The sequence below is a fragment of the Chiloscyllium plagiosum genome, chromosome 21 (assembly GCF_004010195.1).
Source record: "Chiloscyllium plagiosum isolate BGI_BamShark_2017 chromosome 21, ASM401019v2, whole genome shotgun sequence".
Classification (NCBI taxonomy): domain Eukaryota; kingdom Metazoa; phylum Chordata; class Chondrichthyes; order Orectolobiformes; family Hemiscylliidae; genus Chiloscyllium; species Chiloscyllium plagiosum.
Window position 1 is genome coordinate 6,887,935 of NC_057730.1, and position 26,528 is coordinate 6,914,462.

Sequence of the window (26,528 nt, forward strand, 5' to 3'; positions counted from 1 at the left end):
CCTAAACATGACTTCAAACTCCTCAAAGCCTAGCATGAAGAGGCCACTTGTAATGAGGTGCTCCACCACCATGCTGGCCTGCATGGACCTTTGGACAGAGACTATGATGTTTGCCATTTTAACTTTGCTTCCTGTTTTTCTCACCTATGGTCACGCTGCATATGGCTTTAATGTATATGTTTTTCTTCATTTCTCTATTCTATACCTAAGAATTGTACTTAGGTTCTCTGAACCTAATGTAGCACGATCAGTGTTGACTTATAAACTTTTCATTTGATAACATGTGACAATAAAGCTAATTCAATTCAATTCAAATTTTTCTCCACGACTGTAATGCTCTCCTAAACCAATGCTGCTAATCGTCTTTCGTTCTTTTCTCTACAATTTTCCTTAATAAAGAATAATATTGTCCTTTCTTGAGCCAGGACTCATACCACCGCAATTATACTTCCACATTGCAATCTGTGCTTGTAACTCCTAATCTTATTTTACTATACTCTGTGTATTCACAGACATGCACAGTAACACTCTTTTTGACTTCATTTCTTTCTCCCTTATGCCAGGTTCACCTATTAACTCGCTATACTCTGCGCTAATGCCAGCTTTATCCCCAAGCATTTTTCAAACCCTGATATTCCCCTTTACTATTTGTTCTTCCTTCCCACACGTTACTTTAAAATCCTCCCAATTGCACTAGCAGAACACCCCACAAGGAACTCTATTCAGGTGTAATCCGAGTTTTGCAGGTACCACCTTACCAGGGCCAAATCCAGCAATATAAAACTCTCCTAGGGCACTATCTATGCAGCAGCATATTAATCTGTCATACCTTCCTACTTCTGTACTCATTTGCTCATGGCACTGGGTATAATGCAGAGCTTACACTATTTGAGGTGCTGCTTCCTAGCTTTCCACCTAGTTCTTTAAATTCTGATTGCAGATCAATGTCCCCATTCCTACAGATATCACTGGTACCAACATGGACCAGAACCTCTAACTGGTCACCCTGTCCCAGAACAATGCCCTGTAACTGTAGTGGCATCCATGACCCTAGCACAATGGAGACAAATGCCATCTTGCAGCCTTTATGTTCCCTTCACAAATGAATTCCCCCGATCGGGATTGCTCCCCCTTTCTCTCCTTCAGGCCACTTGCAGTGCCAGAAGCTTGGCTCTGGGTACATTGCGTTGAGAAATCAGCTTCCAAATTGGGATACCAATGTGTCAGCGACACCCCAGGGGACTCCTGCACTACCTGCCTAGTTCCCTTTGGTCCCTTCCTTACTCCAACCCATTGAGCTGTGGTGAGACAATCTCTGAATACCTGTGTAACTCTCAGCTGCATTGATGTGCTGCAGCGTCTTCAGTCACTGTTTGAGCTCTGAAGTTCAGACTCTGTTTCTCTAGCTCCTACACACATGGTTGTCCAGGACACATGTAGGGTCCATGACTTCCCACATATGGCAGTCATGAATTCAACCCAACTGAACTGAGCTGCCATGTGTCAAACTTACTTAGTCCTAAATACTCACTTTCTTACTTTATTAATTTCTTCATCTTAACATTACTCCTCTTATATTAACCTTGCTGGCCTTCCCAGACCCTACTTTGAATTGTTTAAACTAATTTAGTATATTTTCACTAACTTTCATTTATCCTAGTGTATCTCATTTATATCTTGGACAATTTTATTGATTCATAGTGATTGGTTTTATGACTTAATTAGAACTATCTATGTTTCAAGGCACCACATTGAACTTTATAAAGTAAATGAACAATAAACATTATCAGCAGGGCATTTTATTGCACTGAAGTAAACAGAAGACTATTAAAAGTTCCATTACGGCAACAGGTTTGTTTGAACTGCAATTGTGCATATTGAAGGCCATATGCCAAACTCGGCTATGGCTTCCAATATGTACAATTACAGCTCAAACAATATTTTCTTGTTTTGCTAATGTTACGAAATAGAATTTCAAAAATGCAATGTAAATTTTAAAAATGGTGATGTATGCAGCATTAATATATAGAGATATCTAGACTGCTTCTACATTGTTAGTTAATATATAAAAAATGCAATTGTTGGATCATTGAATAACCTGAACAACATTATTTTGAATTAATAGGAAGCATTTAATAAAATAATAAGATTTAAAACCAGCGTACTATACAAACTACCATAGTACAATCTTGAAAAATAATAATTTTCAAGTGGTTGATTCATCCACACATGGATATAAATTCAAACTACATGTACTCACAGTTCCAAAAGCATTTTGTTGACTCATTTTTCCATTTGCATGAAGATCGTGTAAGTGGAAGTATAAGTCTGCATTTTTAATTATTTAGCTTTTCTCCCAGTAAATGGTTTTGTCAACAACTCAAAACAAGTTGCAGAATAGAAAGAAGAAATGGGAGAGAGGGTGTGAGGTGTTCTTTCTTAGCTAGCTCAGTGTTTAATATCATAATTGCCCCAAACTACCATCCATTGTGTCAAGAAAGACAGGCCAGAAACTGACTGTAATCAGGAATTAGAATGAAGATTGCAGTACATGGTGGAACACGTAGCTACGTGTGTCTAAATGGTAATAGAAGCCAGCAGAGGTGATGCAGATGTAATTTTGCAAAGATGGTAACAATAAGAAAACTCAAGTTTCTAACCAGGAACCAAACCATGTTACATTCTGCCCTTTTTCTTGCCTGCCTCAGAAACCTGCAAAGATCTACAGAAGATCTGTGGAAAAGTAACCTTTGTAAGATGACTGCTAAGCTATGTGTTGAAAAATCTTTGTTAAGCCAAACAAAGGGGACTTGAAATTGCAAGAGCGAATAGAAATCTTCAAAAAAAAAGTGACAGACAACATTAGTATTTCATCTTTGATCAGAGCTGAAAAGCTAGAGACTTCTTCTATAGGTCGAAGTAGAGAAAGAGGAATAGACCTGAGCATATTTGACTGACAGATATCATATCACAAACTGGTTGCAAGTTGGTGCGTGCAAGGACAGACAAATGGGAATACACCACAGCAGCCAATTCCTGCCATGTGGAGCCATAAATAACAGCAGCACTCAAAAAAAAACATGAACCAGGTATTCCTACAGCGAATGATTTTCTTGAAGGCAGCAACATTTTTCAACTTTAGCCAAGGCTGAGACTTTCAGCTTCACCCCAGTATTATCTGTGCTCTTATTAGCCTCATGAAAGATTAAGTTAGAGGGATATTGTAATATTGTTGGAGGGAGTTAAATAACTGGGTGCAGGTGAGTTGTGGGATGTGTTGGAAAAAAAAAGGCTCTCAAGGTAAAATTATATATTTTTAAATGGGGCATACTTCCCCAGAGCTTTTGAAATGGACTACAAAACTAAAATAAAATCAATCAACATGCTTTTTTAAAACTTACTCCCATTAGTGAACCAGATGGGTTTTTTTCCCCCCTAGCAATCAATTCAAGGTCAATATTAGACTCTTAATTCCAGACTTTTATTGGATGCATATTCTACCATCTACCATGGTGGGATTTGAACCTAGTCACCAGCTAGGTCTCTGGATTAATAGTCTCATGATAATGCCACTAGGCCACCACCTCTATTTATTGATGTAGCAGTTGCTATGTCTGGCTAAATATTTGAAATAAAATCAGGTTAATTGAGTAAGGTAGTTGCTCAAATAATGCAGAAAATATTCCTTACTTTATATAATTTAGCAAGGCAAATGATCAATGGATATGTTTAATTTTTTCCATAACATTATCATTTATTTCTCCCATTCTTAATTTCAAAATTTCATTATTCTCAAGTAGATCCATTCAAATGCTGATGATGTTAGTCATTGCAGTACAGAACGGTTTAGAGAGAATATCATTCATTAATCAATGGTTGGAGTGGTAAGTGCTTGCAACCACATGCCATTAAGTTAGGATGTAGCTTCGTATTTCTTGTAGGAATCTTCAAGATGATGGTAAATGATATTGAAGGTCTTCACCCAGGATTCACGGATCTCTGGTGTAAAGCTGCTCCCCAATGATTCGCCCATGATCGTAACAATTAAATTAAATATAATCTAGACCAGAAAAAGCAGAAAGAATAAGAGCAACTTCAATGGGACGTGTTAGACTTAAACAATGTCAAAGAAAGTGAATTTATTTTTTATAATGTTGAGTTGCTTTGAATCATACTTTTCCAGTGGGCTATTATACTTGTACTAGGAGACCAGAGCCTGAATTTGCTGGACAGAGAACAAACAAAGAACATTACAGCATAGGAACAGGTCCTTCAGCCCTCCAAGCCTGCACCGATCCAGATCCTCTACCCAAACCTGCCACCTATTTTCTAAGGATCTGTATCCTTCTGCTCCCTGCCCATTCATATATCTGTCTAGATACATTTTAAATGACGCGATCGTGCCTACCCCTACCACCACTGCTGGCAATGCATTTCAGGCACCCACCAAGCTCTGCATGAAGAACTTTCCACGCATATCTCCCCTAAACATTTCCCTTCTCACTTTGAACTCATGATCTCTAGAAATTGACAGGATTATTTAACATATTTTCAAGCTGAAAAGCTCACTTTAAGGAATGGAATGTGTGGAGGTTGCTATCTTCCTCCTCAAAGCTGACAGTGGATGAAGCTTTTCCAGAACAGAAAACCACACGTTCATCTGAAATCTTAAGCACACGCTGTTACACACTGCACGTAGTACCAGCTAATAACAGCCCCTGCCTTGTTGGTGCGACCTTCTAGTTGAATGTCAGTAACTGCGACATGACATGGGCAAGTCCCAATTTTCAAGGGTGCATTAAAATCAACCAGATCAAGGACGGGCTGGGAAGATGGGTCGACAAGTCAAACAGGATCGGTGCTGGATCCACTGCTTTTTGTCAATTATATAAATGACATGGATGTGAATATAGGAGATATGTTTAGTATGTTTGCAGATGACACCAACATTAGAGCTATAGGGGTGGCACAGTGGCTCAGTGGTCAGCACTGCTGCCTCACAGCGCCGGAGACCCGGGTTCAATTCCCACCTCAGGCGACTGACTGTGTGGAGTTTGCACGTTCTCCCAGTGTCTGCGTGGGTTTCCTCCGGGTGCTCCGGTTTCCTCCCACAGTCCAAAGATGTGCGGCGGGTCGATGTGGACTTGTTGGGCCAAAGGGCCTGTTTCCACACTGTAATGTAATGTAATGTAATGTAATCTAATCTAATCTAATCCCAGTCTTGGGCAATTGTCTGTGTGGAGATTGCATGTCTCCCTGTACATGTGTGGGTTTCCTCCCTCAGTCCAAAAATGTGCAGATTAGGTGGAAAAACCATACTGTAGTGCCCAGGGATATGTTTGCTAAGTGGATAAGCCATGACATTGCAGGCTGCAGGGACTGGGTGGGGGCCTGAGTCTGAATGGGATGCTCTTTGGAAGATTGTGGTGGACTTCATTGGCTAAATGGCGTGGTTCTGCTCTGTAGGGAATCTTTGAACATCCCAAAGTCATCTCAGCTCCTAACTTGCAATCATTCCTAGATGTGTCTTATTCTCTATACAACCATGGAGCTGTCATTTTTCAGCTTGTCTACTCATTGAAACTACTATTTTTCTGAATTACAATGTGCATTTAAAAGATTTAATTTGCACCACTGATTTACCAAAGACAAATTGATAATGTTTTTAGATAACTGTATTTGATTTTTCGGAAGGGGCTCCCATGTTGCTGTAGTAACATTGCCACAGCTTGACCAGGAGGCCCAAGTTCAAGTCGCACCTAGCCCAGGTGAGTGGAATAATATCTTTGAATAGATTGACTAGGAAAAACATCTGGAATATAACACCTGTATAAGCTGACCGAGCATTTTCTACACTCTTGTGATAGTGTCCCCACTGAGTTCAAATCCCACCTGCTCCAAAAGTGTGCTATTTCTTGTCTGAACGGGATCATTAAAAATATCTATATGCTTTATCTGGAATTTTCAATTAAACATTTGGATATTTTGGCCTACTCTGGCAGAAGCTTAGTATTCACACAGTGACTTTCAGATACTAGCGTCATCATTATCTAATCAAATTCTATAATGAGGTGTGGTGTAAAATTCCAAGCAGTGGAATGTGGTGAAACGGTTAAAAATTATGTCCCAATACATGTGTGAATCTAACCGGAATGGAGGTGTTGCTTAGTCCCGTGTGAATCTTCTTATCTGTATGTAACCAGAATGGAATGTGTTTTTTAGCCTTGCTCTGCTGTTCACATGAATGTTTATATCTGGAAAAGAGTATATCAGCTGGAAAAGTCTCCAGTTCGGTGAGTCTGCTCCGGGGTTACGTTTAACCGCCGAGCGTGGGTTGTTGGCAACCGCTCTACGAGAACTGATGGCTCCCAGTTTTGGTAACATGTAGAGTGAGTATAAGCCAGACCCGTTGTGGCGACGCTGCGGGGAATAAAATGCCCATATTCTAGCAGACTCGCCTCTTGGTCGTTTGTTCTGTGTCAGACTACTCTCCTACGAACCTGACCTTGAGAATTTTTTAAAACATGAGGTTTGCCAGCTTTATTTTCCTTAAAATGCTGAATGCAAATTCAGGGAAACAATGAAGCAACACATGCTACATTAACAGGAGATTTACCTGAAAGTTGTAGACCTCCACTTTATGTTTGTGAACATGCCTTTCTGCCATGGTATCCAGAATGGTACAGACTGCAGCCCAATCATCCAATTTTTCAAAGATGCTCGTCAGTTTGTTCATCACTGTCTTGCCATGCCTTTTGATCTGAGCTGATTTTTGCATTTCTTCCTGGGTTGAAATGTCCTTAAAATGCTGAAAATACTTTTTCGTTTCAGGATAATCTGTGAACAACCTGATTTGTGCAAGGAAAAGATGTTCGAAAAGTATTAACAACGGATATGTATTAATGACCTATACGTTAGCATGCAGGGCACAGGTTCAAAATGTGTGGATGATGCAAAGCTTGAAATTGTGAACCAGAAGGTGGATAATGATAGAGGACACAGGGAGAATGGACAGACAAGTGGTGGTTGAAATTTAATGTGAAGAAGTGTGAAGCAATACATTTTGGTAGGAAGAACAAAGGGGTAATGTGAATTGAAAGTCTCAAGGAGATGTCAGAGCAGAGGAGCTTTGGGGTTTGCATGTATAAGTGATTGAAGGTTGAGAAATTGCTTAGTAAAGCATACAGAACCTTAGGTTTTATAACAGGATAAAAACATAGAAGTTACGATGAACTCTGCATAAAACAGTAGCTCAGTCTTCACTAAATTACTGCACTCAGTTCTGAGCTCTTTAGAAAGGATATAAAGATGTCATGGAAGTGGCAGAAAAGATTCAAGACAATGGTTCCAGGGACATATGGTTTTGTAGATGGGTTGGAAAAGCTGTGTCTGTTCTTGTGATAGAAGGGATTAAGAAGAGATTTGATTGAACTGTTCAAAAGTACAAGGGGCCTGAACAGAACAGTCATGGAGAAACGATGCCCATTGACAGCTTGAGATCTAGGGGACAAGCTGATTTGAGCACAATGCTATAGAGACAAACTTCAACCTTCCACTAAAAATCTGGACAACTGGATCAAGGACAGACTAGGAAAATGGGTCCGCAAGTCGAACACGAGAATTAACGCCAATGTAACTATCCAAGCCTGACTATCTCCAACGCATTGCATTGAAAACCTACTCCATTGTGGCCTCACATCCATTAACACTGCCTCGGCTTTCGCTGCTGAATGGAATTTTAACCTCGACATCAAACTGCTCCCCCTAGCAATATGGATAAAATCATGCCATTCAGAGAGAGGGAGGCAACATTGGTCTGCCAGCCAGCCCCAGGCTGCTGCTACCCAGAGGAATAATAATCATTACGCAGTGAGCATTTAGGATCAGAAATGAGAGTGTGGTGGAGGCAGATTCAGTAAATGAGAACTGGACAATTATCTGAAGAGAACAAGATGACAGCAGTTCAGGAAAATGACAGGAGAATGGGACTCGCTGAGTTGTTCTTGCTGTGAGCTGGCACAGACACAAGGGGCCAAATGTTTTCCTTCTATGCTGCAATCACTCTATGATCCTGAAGATAACAACACTTTGAACATTGTTTCTTAGCCAAAATCCAAATGAAAAAGATAAAAATCAGCAATTCTTTCAGATATCAGTTTTACAATCTCAAGCCATTATGATGTAGGAATTAATCATTATCTGGAATTAATCAGCTGATTACATTCACTTCATCTCCAAAGAGAGGAGCAAAATAAAGGACTTTACCCTAATCTACTGCAATTTTTAAGTACAATACCTAACTAACTCTGTTTAATGGCTATCCAGTGGATATAATTTACTATAAACTTTCAAAGGGGTTTTGACAAAGTTCCAAATGTAAGATTTATAGAGATTATTAATGCTCGTGACCAATAACAATTTATCTAACTCTGATGAAGTTGTGGTACACTGATAAGAGTTTTATCTGAGATTAGTAGGAAACCTATTCTTAGTCTGCTTCTGTTTGGACTATTCGTGTGAGATATGGAGGAAGGTAATTCTAATGGCTAGGTTACAATATTGTTAATGACAATTACCTGGGTGGGTAGATTAGAATGATAAATATTTATAGCATTTCATTCAGTGGGTGGATTATAAAGAGGATACATATATAGTGTCACACAGGGTGTAGCAGGAAATATGCAGCATCCGTGTGCAACTCATTTAATAAGCAAAATTAGATGAGGGAAAAGTTACAAGGTGTACATTGAGTATTTTCTCAAAGTGATAAATATTGACATGAGGCGAAATTGCAAGACACAGAAAGGTGAGTTAGCAACTCATTTCATGTCTGTCCCCATTCCCAATTCTCTATAATGTCTAGGGGTGTGCAGGATAGGTGAATTAGCCATGGGAAATGCAGGGTTACAGGGATAGGACGGGGGGAATGCTGTGCAGTGGGTCAGTGCAGACTCGATAGGCTGAACAGCCTCTTTCCACACTGTAGGGTTTCTGTGATCTACGACTTAAATCAATACAGTAGGGATCTATTCCCCATTGTACACTTTGGGTGGGAGGGAAAGAAAGCCCAAAATAAAAAAAAAATCTTCAAAAGCGCAATGTTATATTGAGAATGATAGAATGAAAAGTAAATGTCAATCAAGGTCATAGCACTCCCAAGTTATGAAGTAAAACTCACAGGTCTGACTGTCTCTGCTAAAAAGATTGACAGGGACATGATACAATTCATTGAAATGCTCCAGGAAACACAAACCAGCCCGTTAACTTATATCATGACCGATCTGAACTAAATTCAGTCTTTATCTGATATTACTACACATCGATGGTTCAGTAGGTACCATGGGAACAACTAGCCCACCCTTTTGCACTAGGAGTACTCATAGAATAGAATCGCTACAGTATAGAAACAATAAGTCTACACGGACTCTCTGAAGAGCACCCCATTCAGAATCACCACTCTTGCCCTATCCTTGTAACCCTGCATTTCCCATGACCAATCCACTTTACTTGCACATCCCTAGACACTACAGGCAATTTAGTCTGGCCAATCAACCTAATCTGCACATCCTTGGACTGTGGGCGGAATCCACAGCAAACCCACACAGACACAGGGAAAACGTGCAGACTTCCCACATGCAGTCACTGTGAGGCAGCAGTGCTAACCACTGAGCCACCATTCCACTGTGAGCGTTGCATTCCTACTGAGATTCTGTTTTTTTAAAATTCCTCTGTGGAAAGAGCTGAGCAATAATTCATTTAAGAAAACGTTGACAGAACAGCAATAAAAGAAAATACAATATTTCCAATACATCCAATAAATCTAAGTCCTGGAACTCCTGGTAGCAGCTTTGTGGATGTCCCTACACCATAAGAACGGCAGTGGTTCAAGAAAGCAGCTGAACCCCACCTTCTCAAGGGCGAATAGAACTGGGCTAGAAATGCTGGCCCAGCCAGGGATGCCCTTACCCCATAAATAGGAGAAACGCACATCACTGAGTCCATCATGCCCATGAATTTCTAAAAAGGTGAGCCCATCTCCTTTGCCACCACGTTTCAACATTAGATTGTGCTTATTTTTTCCCAAAACAAACAAACAGAGACAATTCTCAAGAAACTCAGTGGGTCTGGCAGTATCTGCACAGAGACAAAACTAGAGTTAACACTTCCAGTCTGGTATGACTCTTAGTTGTGTAGTCATACAGCTTGGAAACAGATCCTTTGGTCCAACCAGTCCATGTCAAACATAATCCCCAACTAAACCAGTCCTATCTGCCTGCTCCCCACCTATATCCCTCCAAACCTTCCCTATTCATGAATTTATCCAAATGTCTTTCAACCATTGTAATTATGCCCACATCCACCACTTCCTCTGGAAGTTTGTCATTCCACAGACGAACTACCCTCGTGTAAAAAAAAAACTGACCCTCGTGTCTTTTTAAAATCTCCCTCCTCTCACCTTAAAAATTTGTTCCCTAGTCTTGAAATCCCTTATCCTAGGAAAAGGCACCTACCATTAATCCTATCTACACCCCTCATGATTTCTATAAACTTCTACAAGGGCACCTCTCAAACTCCTTTGTTCCAGTGAGAAAAGTCCCTGCATATCTAACCTTTCTTCATAACTCAAACCTTCCATATCCAGCAACATCCTTCTCCAGAACTGACTCGAAGTCTTGAAACATGAGCCCTGTTTCTCTCTTCATAAACACTATTAAAGCTGCTGAGCTTTTGCAGTATTCTCAGTGTTTGTTTCCGATTTCCTGCACTCAAAGTATTTTGCTTTCATTTGATTACTGGTTTTATATACTTTGCTTCCCTCCACACCTAGATTGCTGCAGGCAAAGTTGTTAATGAATACACCTACTATGTGAGGATTTCAAGGGATATAGTGTAGGAATAGGTAAATGGATGATAATATAGATTGGCCATGAACAAACTGATTGACAGAATACGCTCAAGAGGCTCAGTATAGCTATGTTACTATGTTAAATAATCAGTGTTACAATGGTGGCATTGAATGAAGCATATTGATTGAAAGACTAAGGTGCATAGTGTAAAATAAGCAATGTTCAACACAGACAATAAGAGAGAATTCATTATTAAATTACCAGACAAGATTTTGATTATCTCTACAGCTATTGAGTTATCAATGAGATTCTGACTCATGTTAAGCCATAATGGACAACGAATTTGTTTACTGATGGCTTATAAATCTATTGTTCTTTATCATAAGTTTTCCATGGGAAGGAATTGAAACTTACCATTGCCAAGGCTGAAGTAATGGTGCGGCACTATACTGAGCTGTTTTACTTGATGTGCTCCTGTAACACTGTGGAGTTTTGACAGCAGAAGAGAGCAGTTCAGTAAAGTCAGAGTGTGGAGTTTGCAGAGGATGTGGTCCCTGGAGGAAGATGTCAATTTCAGAAGACAGAGTGCAACAGCATCAATAAAGACAGCGGGAAATGTAATAAGAGCAGGCAAGAAAGTTAGATTCGGAGAATTACAAAAGACAGGAATTGAGAAAAGTTAAGGTCAATTTGGGTGGAAGTGATAGCTGTGAAAGTGGAGAATGACCTGGATATTTAGAAATGAAGTGCTAGGGAAATATGTGGATAACATTAGGAAAATTGAGCAAATGGGAATGAATATTAACTACAAAATTTTAACAGAACATTCATTGAGTTGAAAGCACTGTGATAGTAGAATATTCTAACCTATCATGCGAATATACAATGTAGGAGCAGGAGTAATACATTCCAGCCTTTCTTGTCATTCAATAAAAATATGGCTGATCTGATTAAGGACCCAAGTCTACATTGCTGCTTATCCCTTTTAACCACTGAAACCTTTGTTTATCAGGAACATACCTAACTATGCCTTAGAAGTGTTCAATGACTCTGCCTCTACCACAGAAGACCCTCTGAGAGATAATATTCCTCCTCATTTCAGTCTTAAATGAAACTCCTCTGATCTTTAAATGGTGTCCCCTAGTTCTAGTCTCTCCCATGACAGCATGTTCAGCTCCATCTCGGCGAGACCCCTCAGGACCATAATAAGATCATTTTCCAAACTCCAATAAAATACAGGCCCAGTCTATCTAACGTTCCCTCATTAAACAATCCCCCCATCTGAGGTATCAGTCAAATGAACCTTCTCTGAGCTGCCTCCATTCTAAGTGCATCTTTTCTTATATAAGACAATAAGACTGAAAATGGACACCAGATGTGGCCTCTCCAACGCTCTATAAGCAGCAGCAAAATATCCCTACATTTAGATTTCATTTCTTTTGCAATAAACAACAATCGACCATTTTCCTTCCTGATCACTTGCTGAAACTGCACACTAACTTTATGTAATGCATGCACCAGGAGAGTAATAGTTGATACATGTGAGAGGTCAGTTAAATCCAGCTTCCAGTTAAATCAATGGATCTTCTCTACTTCCAACTCCATCCCAGTAGTATAAGAAAGCAAAACATAAAGTTGTTAATAGTTCAAGTACTATATCCTAGACACTTTTAAAGAGCTATCATAGTCCCAGAGTCAGAAGTCACACAACATCAGATTATTGTCCAACAGATTTATTTGAATTCACAAGCCTTTGGATGCTGTTCCTTCCTCAGGTGAAGTGACTCCACCTGATGAAGGAGCAGAGCTCCGAAAGCTTGTGATTTCAAGTAAACCTGTTGGACTATAACCTGATGTCGTGTGACTTCTGACTTTGTCCACCCCAGTCCAACACCAACACTTCTGCATCACAGTCCCAAAGGAGCATAGAGCTGTTTGGTCTTAGCGAGTGACAACGGGTGATGCATTTTAACCTGTGGGTCACCACACCTCAGGTAAGTAGTCAATTCCCACACTGAGGTTGGCATGAAGCTCTTGCCTTTCCAGCCTCACCCCATGTCTGAGGCATGTGGGACCCTCAGATTAAACTCACCACTAGTTGCTCCTTGTCGAGAGTGCGGTGCTGGAAAAGCACAGCCAGTCAGGCAGCCCCCGAGGACGAGAGAATCAACATTTCAGGCATAAGTCCTTCATTAGGAAGCCTGATAAAGGGATTATGCCCAAAATGTTGATTCTCCTGCTCCTCAGATGCTACCTGACTGGCTGTGCTTTTCCAGCATCACACTCTTGACTCTGATCTCCAGCATCTGCAGTCCTCACTTTCTACTAGTTGCTGCTTTCCAATAAGTGCATGTGAGAGGTCAGAATTCTTCCATATAAATCAATTAAACATCTCTATTTCCAACACCATCCCAGTAATACAAGAAGGCAAAACAAAGTTGTTAATAGTGCTATATACTGGACTTTTTTAAAAAGCTATCATGATCCCAGAGTTAGAAGTCACACAACATCAGGTTATGGTCCAACAGGTTTATTTGATGACTTATGACGATTTACTTTTGTTATGATAAGACCACAAGCATTTAGCATGCATTCCCATTCCTGATAAAGGGCTTTTGCCCGAAACGTCGATTTTATTGCTCCTTGGATGCTGCCTGAACTGCTGTGCTCTTCCAGCACCACTAATCCAGAATCTGGTTTCCAGCATCTGCAGTCATTGTTTTTACCCTGCATTCCCACCCAGCCTGGTGTTAGATTGTTTAGCTGCATGTAGTTTAGTTATTTTGTGCACTTAATCACAAACATCTTTTCAGCATTAAGATTAGAAACTGGAAACAACTGCCTGAACATAATAGCTACCAGATTTAGAAGGTCACCCATATATTTTTCACTGCCAGGGGCCCATAATGAACCATAAATGAATTCAAAACTATACAGAGCGTCAGGATTAGCATGATTCTGCAAGATAGAGTGCAACTAAAATAGACATTTAAATATTTCCCGATAAAACATTCTTAATGTGCTGTAGTAATATCAGAAGTATTTATATATTTCCAGATGCCCAGAGCTGTGCCTATGAATATTTTCAATGAAGCAATTACCTGTGAGATGCTGGATAGTGCACTCTCACCGCTTTCTGATAACTGCAGTTATTTCACAATTTGAAAATCAAACAGAAGATGATGGAGAAAGAAAGAGTTTGATTCTGGATTTGAATTCTCTGCACTCAGTGGGTTTTTGAACAGATTTAAAATTTGTTCCTGTTTCAAACTGCAACTCAGAACCTGGCGAACTTGCAACTCCCCAGAAGATTAAGTGACCAAAGAAATGTTGCATTTCAATGATTCAAAAATAAACTACAGATTGGAAAAAAAATAAGGAAATGGAAAAAAAATAACGAACTTGCAAGTCGTCATAGCTGCTGCCTGACCCGCTGAGTGTTTCCAATATCTTTTGTTTTTTGGCTTTGCAGTTCAGCTTGCACGCTTTATTTTAAATGTTTGCAGTGCAATCTCTGCAGCGGTCACAACACAGCTCCTTAAAGCGGCATCGCTAAAAATAGAGGCTAATTATCAGATGTACTAGACGGAATCCATTAGCGCCCGGCTAAAAGAAACGCTTGTGGGGTTGAGAGGAAGCAACAAGGCTGGCAGAAAGCCGCGGGGAGTGGAAATGAAAAGCCCCAGATGCATACACACCTCAGAACCACAGTCCTGCCGTTTCCCTCAGGATCCGCAGCCAACTTCTCCCACACCACACGGATGTTCGCTTTGTCCGCTTCAGTCAGCTCACTCATTGTGACAGCGGTCAGCAACCCCCACCCCCCCCTGCAGTTGACAGGCAAACAGTCTGTGTGTGTGTGTGTCTCTGTGTGTTGCACCTTTAACTTCTTTCAGGGTTCCCTAGCTATCACGTGTCAGACACAAATCACGCCTCTTTGGCTGAAGGCGATCTCTAATGATTTCGGCACCAGTTATTAACGATTATTTCTGCGTGCGTGTGGGTATACTTAATGCAACAGGAGTTTAGAGCATCAAGGGACACAATCCGGATCGTGAAGTGCCTTCAAAGTCAATCCCTCCCAGGGTAATAGCCTGAGGATATACAGTACAAGGTCAGGGTTAGGTGAGTCCGAAACTACAGCGGGCACAGGCTTAAGGTGAGAGGGGAAGGATTTGTAAGGGACCTAAGGTATAACTGTTTCATGCAGAGGGTGGTGGTGTGTATGGAAGAGTTGCCAGGGGAACTGGTGGAGGCTGGTACAATTACGACATTTAAAATTATGTGGAGGTGACCGGTGTTGGGCTAGGGTGGGCAGAGTCAGAAATCACACAACGTTGGGTTATAGTCGAACAGGTTTATTTCAAATCACAAGCTTTCGGAGCACTGCTGCATCGTCAAGTGAAGGCATCTGGAATGGGTACGTTTGAAAGGCATCTGGATAGGTACTTGAATAGGAAGAGTTTAAAGGGATATGGTCCACATGCTGGCAAATAGGACTAGATCAATTTAGCATATCTGGTGAGCATGGATGAGTTGGACCGAAGGGTCTGTTTATGTGCTGAACATCACTATGACTCTAATTAACAAGAAAACGTGGTGCTGAAGAACCTGTTTCCACACTGTAGTTGTAATTGTACAACAGAAACAGCAAGTGCACGTACTAAAGACTGAAAGAAGTAAAAGCAAATTATTGTTTCACCTGAACATTAGCTGTGTGGTGGATGTGGAGAAGGAGTTGGTGAAAAGGCAAAAGCTGCAGACCCTAGGCTGCAGTGGGAAGTGAACGGGTTCTTGATTCAGGAATGGATCTTCCTGTAATGGACAGAGTAGAAAGTTGAAAGGGGAGGGGAAGATGACATGTTTGATGGTAGCATCATGAAAAAAGGGCAGTCGAAGAGCTATTGAATGTGATGGCTGATAGAAAGGAAGGTAAAATTAAGAGGGAGAGGTGATGACCTAGTCGCGTTATTACTGAACTGCTAATCCAGACACCCAGATAATGTTCTGGGGACTTGAGTTCAAATCCTGTCATTGCAAATGGTGAATAAAGCCCCAGCCTATTCAGCTTTATAGTTCAAACCCTTCGATAGCAGCAACATCCTTGTAAATTGTTTCTGTACCCTCTCATGTTTAAAAGCATCTTTCCTACAGCAGCCTATTGATTCTTTCTCATCTCACCAATAATTACATTGTTCTAAATTAAACATTTATCAATTAACAGGCATTAAACCAATGGACCCAGCTACCTATCTCACAGAGGAAAAATGATCATCCTCTCAATTGTCAAAGCTCAAATGCTTGGAAGATGAAAAATCACAAATATTGAGTTACTTCAATGTTGGACAAAGCATACATCAGTGGTATAGTTCCCCAAATTATCCCCTCTACTCCCTCAATTACAGGAACAGCATCTACACTTGACCTTGCTCTCTACCATGTATATCAATGGCTGAGAATGAATCCTTTTTTATAGGAACACCTATTTTATTCACAGGATGTGGGCACGGCTGACTAGACGAGCATTTATTATCCATCCCTAATTGTCCAGAGGGCAGTTAAGAGTCAACCACATTGCTGTGGATCTACAATCACATGTAGGCTAAAGCAGATCAGGATGGCAGTTTCCTTCCCTAAAGGAGTGAGTCAGACGGGCTTTCTTCCTCCTGACAATCAGCAATCATTAGACTCTTAATTCCAGATTTTTGTTAAATTCAAATTTAACCATTTGCTATGGCAGGGTTTGAACCCAAGTCCCCAGAACATTACCTGGGTCTCTGGATTAGCAGATCAGTAATCATACCACTAGGTCATCACCCCTCCCTCTTGCACTTACCCTCCTTTCTATCAGCCAACACATTCAACAGCTCTTCTACTGCCATTTTTTTACCCTCAACATGATGCTACCATCAAACATGTTATCTTCCTCTCCCCTCCCCTTTCAACTTTCTACTCTGTTCAGAACAGGATGGTCCATTCCTGAATCAAGAACCCATTCACATCCCACTGCAACCTAGGGGCCTTTTCACCAACTCCCTTCTCCACATCCACAATACAGCTATTGTTCCAGGTGAAACAATAATTTGCTTGTACTTCTTTCAATCTTTAGTACATGCGCTTGCTGTTTCTGATGTACTGAGGAAGACAAACACAGATTGTTTGAGCACACTGTGGGACACTTTTGTTCAGTCCTAAGCTTCTGACCCACCCTTCTCCCACTGATCTCAGAGTTCCCAGCTTCCTCCGTAGTTCCAATGAAGCGCAGCATAAGCTCAAGCAACAGCACTTCATTATTTAATTAGGCCATTGAAAGCTCTTCAGGATTCATGTTGAGTTCAAATATTTCAAATATAACCTTTGACTCCAGCTACTGCACCCATCTTCGGTTTCTTGACCTGTCCCAATGCCACTCTCTCTTCATCTTTTCTGGCATTAATTCGTTCCTGTTCTCCTCCCAATCAAAGGCCTTCGTTTTCTTCTTCTCCATACCGTTCCCTGCTTCTCTAATTGTTTAAAATATATTGCCTCTCCGCTATTTTTTCAGTTCTGAAAATAGATCATCAAAATGAAACTGAGCTTTCTTTCTGCACAGACACCAGCTCCCCTGTTGGCGTTTTGCATTATTTCTTGTTTTTTTTTCATGAAAATATTTTCATTGCCTTGATTGACTTTCATTCTTTAACGTAACGCTTTCAATAATAGAATATTGCAATATAGAAGTACATTATTCAGCCCACCTAATTTCATGTTCAAGACTCCCATTGAATCTATAATAGCCACATATCAGACAGTGGATTGGAAAATCTTGACCATTGGTTGGGTAGGTTTTTGCTTCTGATTATTTTGGCAGTGACTTTAAAGATATATTATCTGGTTCACAGTTTTTTGGCCACTGGAGACAGATCCTCATTGTTAATTCTATCAACCCCTTTCAAGACGTTAAGTACTTCGATAAAATGACCTCTCGGTTTTCCTGGTTCTCTGACATCTTAGCCCCAGCTGGAACCTCACCCAGCCAGCACCCTTACAACACATTTACTTAGGGTTGGACAGCAGCTATCAGAATGGGGACTGAACCTTTGTTTTTTCAGATGACAGCGAGCCCTGAGTGGAGTGTCCTCTCCGAAATGCAGAGTTTTTTTGTGTAAAAGAAAATTGCCACTCCTCAGAATATCCCGGCCCATTATTCTCTGTGCGTCATAGAATCATAGAGATGCACAGCATGGAAACAGACCTTTCGGTCCAACTCGTCCATGCCGACCAGATATCCCAACCCAATCTAGTCCCACCTGCCAGCACCCGGCCAATATCGCTCCAAACCCTTCCTATTCATATACCCACCCAAATGCCTCTTAAATGTTGTAATTGTACTACCCTTCACCATTCCTCTGGCAGCTCATTCCATACACGTACCACCCTCTGTGTGAAAAAAATTGTCCCTTAGGTCCCTTTTAAATCTTTCCTCATTGACTGCCACATTGTAACCTTCTCTGTACTGTAAAAATATACTTTACTGAGTTAAAGCATTATTGGGTGTGTTGAGGTAGTGAAATGGATTATAGCGAGAAACTTCCCTATGAATCCTTAATTCCATTAACCTGGCATTGCACCAGGGACCCGGGTTAAATTCCAGCCTCGGACAACTGTGTGGAGTTTGCACATTCTCCCGTGTCTGCATCAGTTTCCCCTGGGTGCTCCGGTTTCCTCCCACAATCCAAAGATATGCAAATTAGGTGAATTAGCCATACTAAATTGCCCACAGTGTTCAGGGGTGTGTAGGTTAGGAACCTCAGTCAGGGGAAATGTAGAGTCATAGGGGAGGGTAATGGGTCTGGATGGGATACTCTTCAAAGTGTCAGTGTGGACTTGTTGGGCTGATGGGCCTGTTTCCACAATGAGGAATTCTACTTGTGTTTTTCTATAAAATATATCATGTGACATATCTAGAAATGCGAAATGATGCCTCTGCTGAGTAATTTCCACACAACAATACATGAATTAACAGATTAAAAAGGCACGCCACAAACGCATAAATTAAAGGTGACATATGTGAGAAAGACAACTGACTCAGCTCACTTTACCATTCTTATAACACATAGTGAAAGTGATGTGAAAAGATTAGAGGAGTTTACATTTTAGCTCTATCAGACATTAAATAAAATGGAGAGACAAATAAAATAAACCTAGATTATAACTTCAAGGGAATAGGTGTGGAAGGACAGTTATAGATTCAGTTATAGATTCAGTGCCATTGAAATTGGTTATGGGCAGCAGCACAAATTTAGAGATATCCAATCAACAGAACATTACCTTCATGCATTCAAGTCAGACCAGTCAAACTTGCTTCACTTCTTTAAGGGAACGGAAACATTCACTAACAGCATAATCTGTAAGGAATGGTACACATAGACTTGCAACTCAGCTGACTGAGAAGTGGTGTATAAGCTAATGGTCATGAAAGAGTTTATATTTAGGGTGGCAAGGTAGCTCAGTGGTTAGCACTGTTGGCAAAAGTGAGGACTGCAGATGCTGGAGATTAGAGTCAAGATTAGAGTGGTGTTGGAAAAGCACAGCAGGTTGAGGAGCAGGAAAATCAACATTTTTGGGGCAGGAACCTTTCATCAGGAATGAGGCTGGGAGCCTTGGGGGTGGAGAGATAAATGGGAGGGGGTGGGGCTGGGACAAGGTAGTTGAGAGTGTAATAGGTGGATGGAGGAAGGGGTAAAGGCCTCACAGCACCAGTGACCTGATTCTAATCCAGCCTCGGATGACTGTCTGTGTGAAGTTTGCACATTCTCCCATGTCAGTGTGGGTTTCCTCCCACAACCCAGAAATATGCAGGTCAAGTGGATGGGAATGCTAAATTGTCCATTGTGTCCAGAAATATGCAGGTTAGGTGGATTAGCCATGGGAAATGCAGGGTTACAGGGATAGGGTAGACGAGCGATTCTGGGTGGGATGCTTTTTGAAAGGTCAGTGTGAACTTGATGGGCCATACAGCCTGCTTCCACACTGTAGGGATTCTGTGATTCTATGTAGGAGCAATGCTGCAGCAGTTTGATCTGTAATTTGGTCACTAGGTGGGGACTTGGGGTAGTTTAGTCAGACAGGAGTTTGGAGTTGTGGGACTCCAGCATAGGCCCCTGATAAGCCAGAAGACCACAACATACGGGAGCAGAATTAGGCCATTTAGCCCATCAAATCAGCTCTGCCTTTCGATCATGGCTGATATGTTTCTCACCCCCATTCTCCTGCCTTCTACCCATAATCCTTGATCCTGTTACCAATCAAGAACCTATCTATGTCTTAAATATATTCAATGACTTGGTTTTCACAGCATATGTGGCAATAATTACCACAGATTCACCACCCTCTGGTTGAAGAAATGTCTCCTTATGTCAGTGCTAAAGTGTCGCCTCCTTCAGTCTGAGACTTTCCCCTTGAGTCCTCGTCTCTCCTATTGTTGGAAATATGTCCTCCACATCCACTCTATCCAGGCCTCTCAATATCTTGTAAGTTTCAATCAGATCCGGCCCCCCCCCCCCCCCATCGTTCTTCTTTTCTCCATTGAGTACAGACCCTGTGTCCTCAACCACTCCCATTGATCTAAATGTGTCTTGCCTACCTCTTGTTAGTAATGGTTAATATAGTTGAGAGTTCATATGACTTGGATATAGTTAATGTTGCACAATTAACCACAAGACAAGCCTCTTCAGATAAAACTGATTCCTGGTCAATCCTTCACCACAGACTATCGAGCAGCTTCCAATGATTGGAACATTTCATCACCATTGTAAGAAGGCCCAGAGAAAGTGAGTCCAGTGAATTGTGCACCTTCTCAGCCAATGGTTTTCTTGGAATGCTGTAAAGACTGCTCTATCACAGTGGCCTTTTTGATCCATCACAGGCCCATGTGTATCAGAGGTGACCACCACAGTACAGACCATCGCTTTGCAAGATGGCTGCCACAGTTGAGAAAGGGCATAAGTTAAACTTGGAACTGTGAGAATAAGTTGAACTTCAGCGATGGATGAGAAATAGATTAACCTTTTAGCAAACGGCGAGTTAGGGGTAGGTGTTAACGGGTGCTCAGTGTTGGGTCACTACAATTTCTGATTTATATCAGTGGCTTGAAGTTAGAAAGCCAATATAAGTTGAAAAATGGGTGGAAGACCACCAGGATTGGAACTAAAGATATCAGCAAGGGAAAGAATACGAGAGAGGGTTGGCAGGGTATTGGAGGAGGAGTAGCCTTTATGTTAAAGATGTTTGGAAAAAGGTTATAATGCCTAGTAAGCAGCCAGTGGAGACGTGGTAGACGGAATTAAAAATAGAAAAGGATTTAACATTGTCACACCGTTCAGCGATGTAATGTATGCTGTGTAGGCTTGGTAACAGGCTGTATTATGGTAAAGAATATAAATAGTTTCAGGGTGTGGTCAGTTGGTGTCCCTGCCACTGCCTGATCGGCTTGTGGTTTGCAGCGAACATCACTGGGAGAGGCTGGGTTAGTTTCTCGATGGATCTCCAATTCTTAGATGAGATCCCTAACAGATTCCACCTAGATAAAGCAGATAAATTAATCAAAGATAGAAAGGGCTACAAGGCGGGAATATGAAAAGAAGCTTGCTGGTTCACCTAAATCAGAAAAGAAGTAACCAGTTGGAGACTGGTAGTGGTGATATTAACAAAGAGAGCAGCAAATAGTAAATACTGTGAAAATTAACCTTTTCTCATTACTAATGTTAAGTATCCCAAGGGATCAATTTAATGCTAACAATTGCAAAATTGAGAACTTGGGAGGTGATGGTATTATTGCTGGAATGTTAATCCAGAGAACCAGATAATGTTTTAGGGACAATGGTTTGAATCCAACCACAGCAAATGGTAGAAATTTAATTCATTGAAAATCTGGAATTAAGAGTCCAAAAAAGACCACAAATCTCTTGTTGATGGTTGGAAAAACCTATCTAGTTCACTAATATCCTTTTGGGACAGCTGCACTCCTTACTTGTGTCACCAGATACACAGCAATGTTTTTGACTCATAACTGCCCTCAGGACAGTTAGAGATGGGCTATAAATGCTGACTTAACCAGCAATGACCTCATCTCGTGAGTAAATAAAAAAAAATTCAGTGCACAGGATTGAAAATAATATGTGGCACACAAATTCAATGCATGCTGTCGAAATAGCCAAAGGTGAAGTTGATAAAACCTTAATAGGTGCAAAGTTCAACTTAGCCAACTATTGCACAGCACCAGTTTATCAAAGCTGAAAATTTGTTGAGTTATGTTGTCAAGATGGATAGATTTTTAATCAACAAGAGAGTCAAGGCTTATGGAGATAAGGCAGAAAAGTGAAGTTGAGGATTAGCAGACCAGCCATGTGCTTATTGAATAGGCCAAATGGCCTATTTCTGCTTTTACATCTTTTGGATCCAGTCTGATGTTCCTGACTTATGTCCTCCCTGTTTCATCCATAGCCCTTGCTTGTGACAGATAATATTTTATAGATTGCATTCTCCATTGTATCTGAAATATTGTTTCTTTATCTTCTCTTCCTTTCAGGATAACTGATAAGGTTTGTGAGAAACAAAAGTTCACTCACTTTAATAATTTCAGTCCGAGACTAATTTCTGAATAACAGCGTTGTTTTATTTATACACCTATAGGTGGGTGCTTTGTCTAATTCCCAGGTAAGGGAATGACAAAATGCACAGTATATCCCAAAAAACCCTTGCAATTTATACTGTTTTTTTCCCATATGTTTTCCTTATTCCATTGTCTGTTCCCTGCTTCGCTTACGTTACTCATTTCCTTAAGACTTATCCCACAACTTCTGTTTATCCTGTCTTGTCTGTGACAAACTCTTATCTCTGACTCCCATAAGGGTGTTTGACGTCAGTCTATCGTAGGTTATTGATTAGGCATATCTTTTCTTCTATCAGCATCTATTTCCATCCAGAGGCCACTTTGACCTCTTTGATTAGGGTTTGTTCCTGTGTCTCTGTGCAAGCGAGGAAAACAGATGTTTTCCTGTTTGCCCACACATCCACCATTGTTCTGTATTCACGTCTCATGCTAACATATCCTTTCTTTTTGCTGAATATATATTTTCTCATTCCTGTTCTGTATCAGAATTTATACTTGCAGAAATAACATTAATTCATTTATATCCCACAGGTTGGATATCTCTGCCCGTGCTTCTTGACTCCTCTATTTCCAACTTCTCATTAGGCTCCATCAACTTGTTGTCAGCGTACCTATTTCTTGCAAATCTTTTTGACACTTTATCCTTTCTAAATATTTTTCAATCAACCCAATTTGAGAATGTGTGGGGCAGGTGAGACTTGAACCCTGGCTCAGAAGTAGGGATGCTTTCACTGCAGCATAAGCCCTCTTAACATCTGCCTTTCTTTTGATGAAGACCGTGTCCATGTAGTATCTTTATTTCATTCTCTACTTCAGTAAGACTAACTTGCTTTCACAGTCTCAAAGCCCCAATCCAGGCACCAATTATAACTAATTTGCCTTCTTGCTGAGAGAAATGATACAGTCATCCATTCTACATCTGGGCAGAAGCAGAACTAACAATAGGAACAGGCAGGTTCTGAAGAAAATAATAAAAACATAAGCAGACAACACTCACAACTTTTGGAACGTGATGCAGAAGTTTTTAGTTCATTTTTCTGGATGTGAGCATTGCTGACTGGGTCAGCATTTACTGCCTGTCCCTGTTTGCCCTTGAATTGGTGGTGGTGATGAGCTGCCTCCTTGGACTGCTCCAGTCCACGTATTAAAGGTTTACCCACAATCCCCTGAAAGAGATAATGCAAAGATTTTGACCCAGTGACAGGGAAAGAATGATGATATATTTCCAAGTTAGGATGGTGAGTGACTTGGAGGGTATATTGCAAAAGGTGGTGTTCTCATACCCTTCTATATTGGTTTGGAAAGTTCTGGCTAGGGACCTTTGGTGAATTTCTGCTGTGCATCTTGTAGATAGTACACACTGCTGCTACTGAGCCTTGGTGGCAGAGAGTGTGGATGCTTGTGGATATGATATCAATCAAGTGGGCTGCTTTGACCTGGATGGTGTCAAGCTTTTTGAGTGTTGTTGGAGCTGCCTCCATCCAGGTAAATAGGGACTATTCCATCACACTCTTGACTTGTGCCTTGTAGATGATGGACAAGCTTTAGGGAGCCAGGAGGTGAGTTACTCGCCACAGTTTTCCTAGCCTCTGACCTGTTTCTTTAGCCACTGTGTTTATGTGGTGACTCAAGTTGAGGCTTAGCTATTGTCCAGACCTTGCTACATTTGAACACAGACAGCTTCAGTATCTGAGGAGTCATGAATGGTACTGAACATTGTGCAGTCACAGGCGAACATCCGCAGTTCTGACCTTATGATAGGAGGGAAGGTCATTCGTGAAGTAGCTGAAGATGGTTGGGCCTAGGACGCTCCCCTGAGGAACTCAAAATGACAAAAGACAAGTATAGCTCAGGAACAGGCCCTTCAGCCTTCCAAGCCTCTGCCAATCATCACCCATAACCAAAAACAAACCTACTGCCTTTATTCGGTCCATATCCCTCTATTCCCTCCCTATTCATGTAAACATCCAGCTGCCCCTTAAATGTCACCAATGTGCCTGCTTCCACCACCTCTTCTGGCAATGCATTCCAGGCTCCCACCACACTCTGCGTGAAAAACTTCCCTCTCACATCTTCCTTAAACTTTCTCCCTCTCATCTTGAACCTGTGCCCCCTCGAAATTGATACTTCAACCCTGGGAAAGAGCCTCTGACTATCCACCTTGTCTATGCCTGTCATAATTTTGCAGACCTCTATCAGATCTCCTCTCAGCCGTCGTCTTTCCAATGAAAAACAATCCTAATCTTTTTAACCTTTCCTCATAACCAATGCCCTCGAGACCAGGCAACATCCTGGTGAACCTTCTCTGCACTCTCTCCAAAGCTTCCACGTTCCCATGGTAAACTAATAGAGAAAGTGAAGTCACATGGTGTGCCTGGTGTTCTAGCTAGGTGGATAAAGAACTGGCTGAGCAACAGGAGACAGAGAGTAGTAGTTGAAGGGAGTTTCTCGAAATGGAGAAAGGTGACCAGTGGTGTTCCACAGGGGTCAGCATTGGGGCCACTGTTGTTTGTGATATACATAAATGATCTGGAAGAGGGCACTGTTGGTATGATCAGCAAGTTTGCAGAAGACATGAAGATTGGAGGAGTAGCAGAAAGCATAGGGGACTGTCAAAGAATACAGAAAAATATAGATAGACTGGAGAGTTGGGCAGAAAAGTGGCAGATGGATTTCAAACCAGACAAATGTGAGGTGATGCATTTAGGCAAGACTAATTCTAGAGCGAATTATACAGTGAACGGAAGAGCCTTAGGAAAAGTTAATGGGCAGAGAGATCTGGGAGTGCAGGTCCATTGTACTCTGAAGGTTTCTGCACAGGTGGAAAGAGTGGTCAAGAAGGCATATAGTATGCTTGCCTTCATTGGACGGGGTACTGAGTATAAGAGCTGGCAGGTCATGTTAAAATTGTACAAGACATTGGTTCGGCCGCATTTAGAATACTGTGGTTGCCACATTACCAAAAGGATGTGGATGCTTTGGAGAGGGTGCAGAGATGGTTAACAAGGATGTTGCCTGGTATGGAAGGTGCTAGCTATGAAGAGACGTTGAGTAGGTTAGGTTTTCATTAGAAAAAAGGAGATTGAGGGGGACCTGATTGAGGTTTACAAAATCATGAAGGGTATAGACAGGGTGGATAGAGACAAGCTTTTTCCCAGGGTGAAGGATTCAATAACGAGAGGTTACACTTTCAAGGTGAGAGATGAAAAGTTTAAGGGGGATACATGCGACAAGTACTTCACACAGAGGTTGGTGGGTGTCTGGAAAGCAGAGGCGGTAGAGGCAGGCAGGTACATTCATTTAAGATGCATCTGGACAGATGCATGAGTAGGTGAGTAGCAGAGGGATATGGATGCTTAGGAATTGGGCAATAGGTTTAGACAGTAGATTTGGATCAGCTCAGGTTTGGAGGGCCGAAGGACCTGTTCCTGGGCTGTAAATTTTCTTTGTTCTTTGTCCTTCTGGCAGTATGGTGACCAAAACTGCACGTGCACCCTAACAAAGGTTTTTTGTAGCTGCAACATGGCTTGCCAACTCTTGTACTCCACGCCCCGGCCAATAAAGGCAGCATACCATATGCCTTCATAATCACCTTGACCACCTGTGTTGCTACTTTTAGGGACCTGAACACCCAGATCTGTCAGTATGTTAATGTTCCAAAAGGTTCTGCCATTTACAGCATAACTCACACCTAAATTCACACTCCAAAATGCATCACCTCGCATTTGTTTGGATTAACCTCCATTTGCCATTTCTGTGCTCAAGTCACCAATCTCTCCTGTTGTATCCGTTCACAACTGTCAGCACTATCAGCAACTCCACCAATCTTCGTGTCATCTGCAAACTTACTAATCAGGCCACCCATATTTTCTTCCAGATCATTTATATACAGCACAAACAACAGAGCCAGTCTATCCTGAACTCCATGTGATTTTAGTGAGCACAGAAATGGCAAATGGAGTTTAATCCCAATGCTAGGTGATGCATTTTGGAGGATCAAATTTAGATGTGAATTATACTGTAAATGG

General features: G+C 41.3%; 1 protein-coding gene across 1 annotated transcript; it reads right to left on the reverse strand.

The window, feature by feature from the left end:
- Positions 1 to 1,783: 1,783 nt before the first annotated feature.
- LOC122560497 (cytoglobin-2-like) lies at positions 1,784 to 14,710 on the reverse strand. Its single transcript, XM_043711153.1, has 3 exons — positions 14,546 to 14,710; positions 6,617 to 6,848; positions 1,784 to 4,060 (listed from the first exon to the last, which is right to left on the reverse strand). Exons 1-3 carry the CDS (start codon positions 14,641 to 14,643, stop codon positions 3,914 to 3,916), a joined length of 477 nt encoding a protein of 158 aa, XP_043567088.1. The 5' UTR covers positions 14,644 to 14,710; the 3' UTR covers positions 1,784 to 3,913.
- Between the last annotated feature and the right edge of the window lie 11,818 nt (positions 14,711 to 26,528).

Bases quoted from the DNA above. Each gene is read 5' to 3' on its own strand.
- LOC122560497 (XM_043711153.1), bottom strand. From the start codon at position 14,643: ATGAGTGAGCTGACTGAAGCGGACAAAGCGAACATCCGTGTGGTGTGG. The intron at 6,849-14,545 runs GTGTGTATGCAT...TGCACAAATCAG, and splicing joins GGCAGGACTGTGGTTCTGAG to GTTGTTCACAGATTATCCTG. The intron at 4,061-6,616 runs GTAAATCTCCTG...TTTCTGGTCTAG, and splicing joins TGGAGGTCTACAACTTTCAG to ATTATATTTAATTTAATTGT.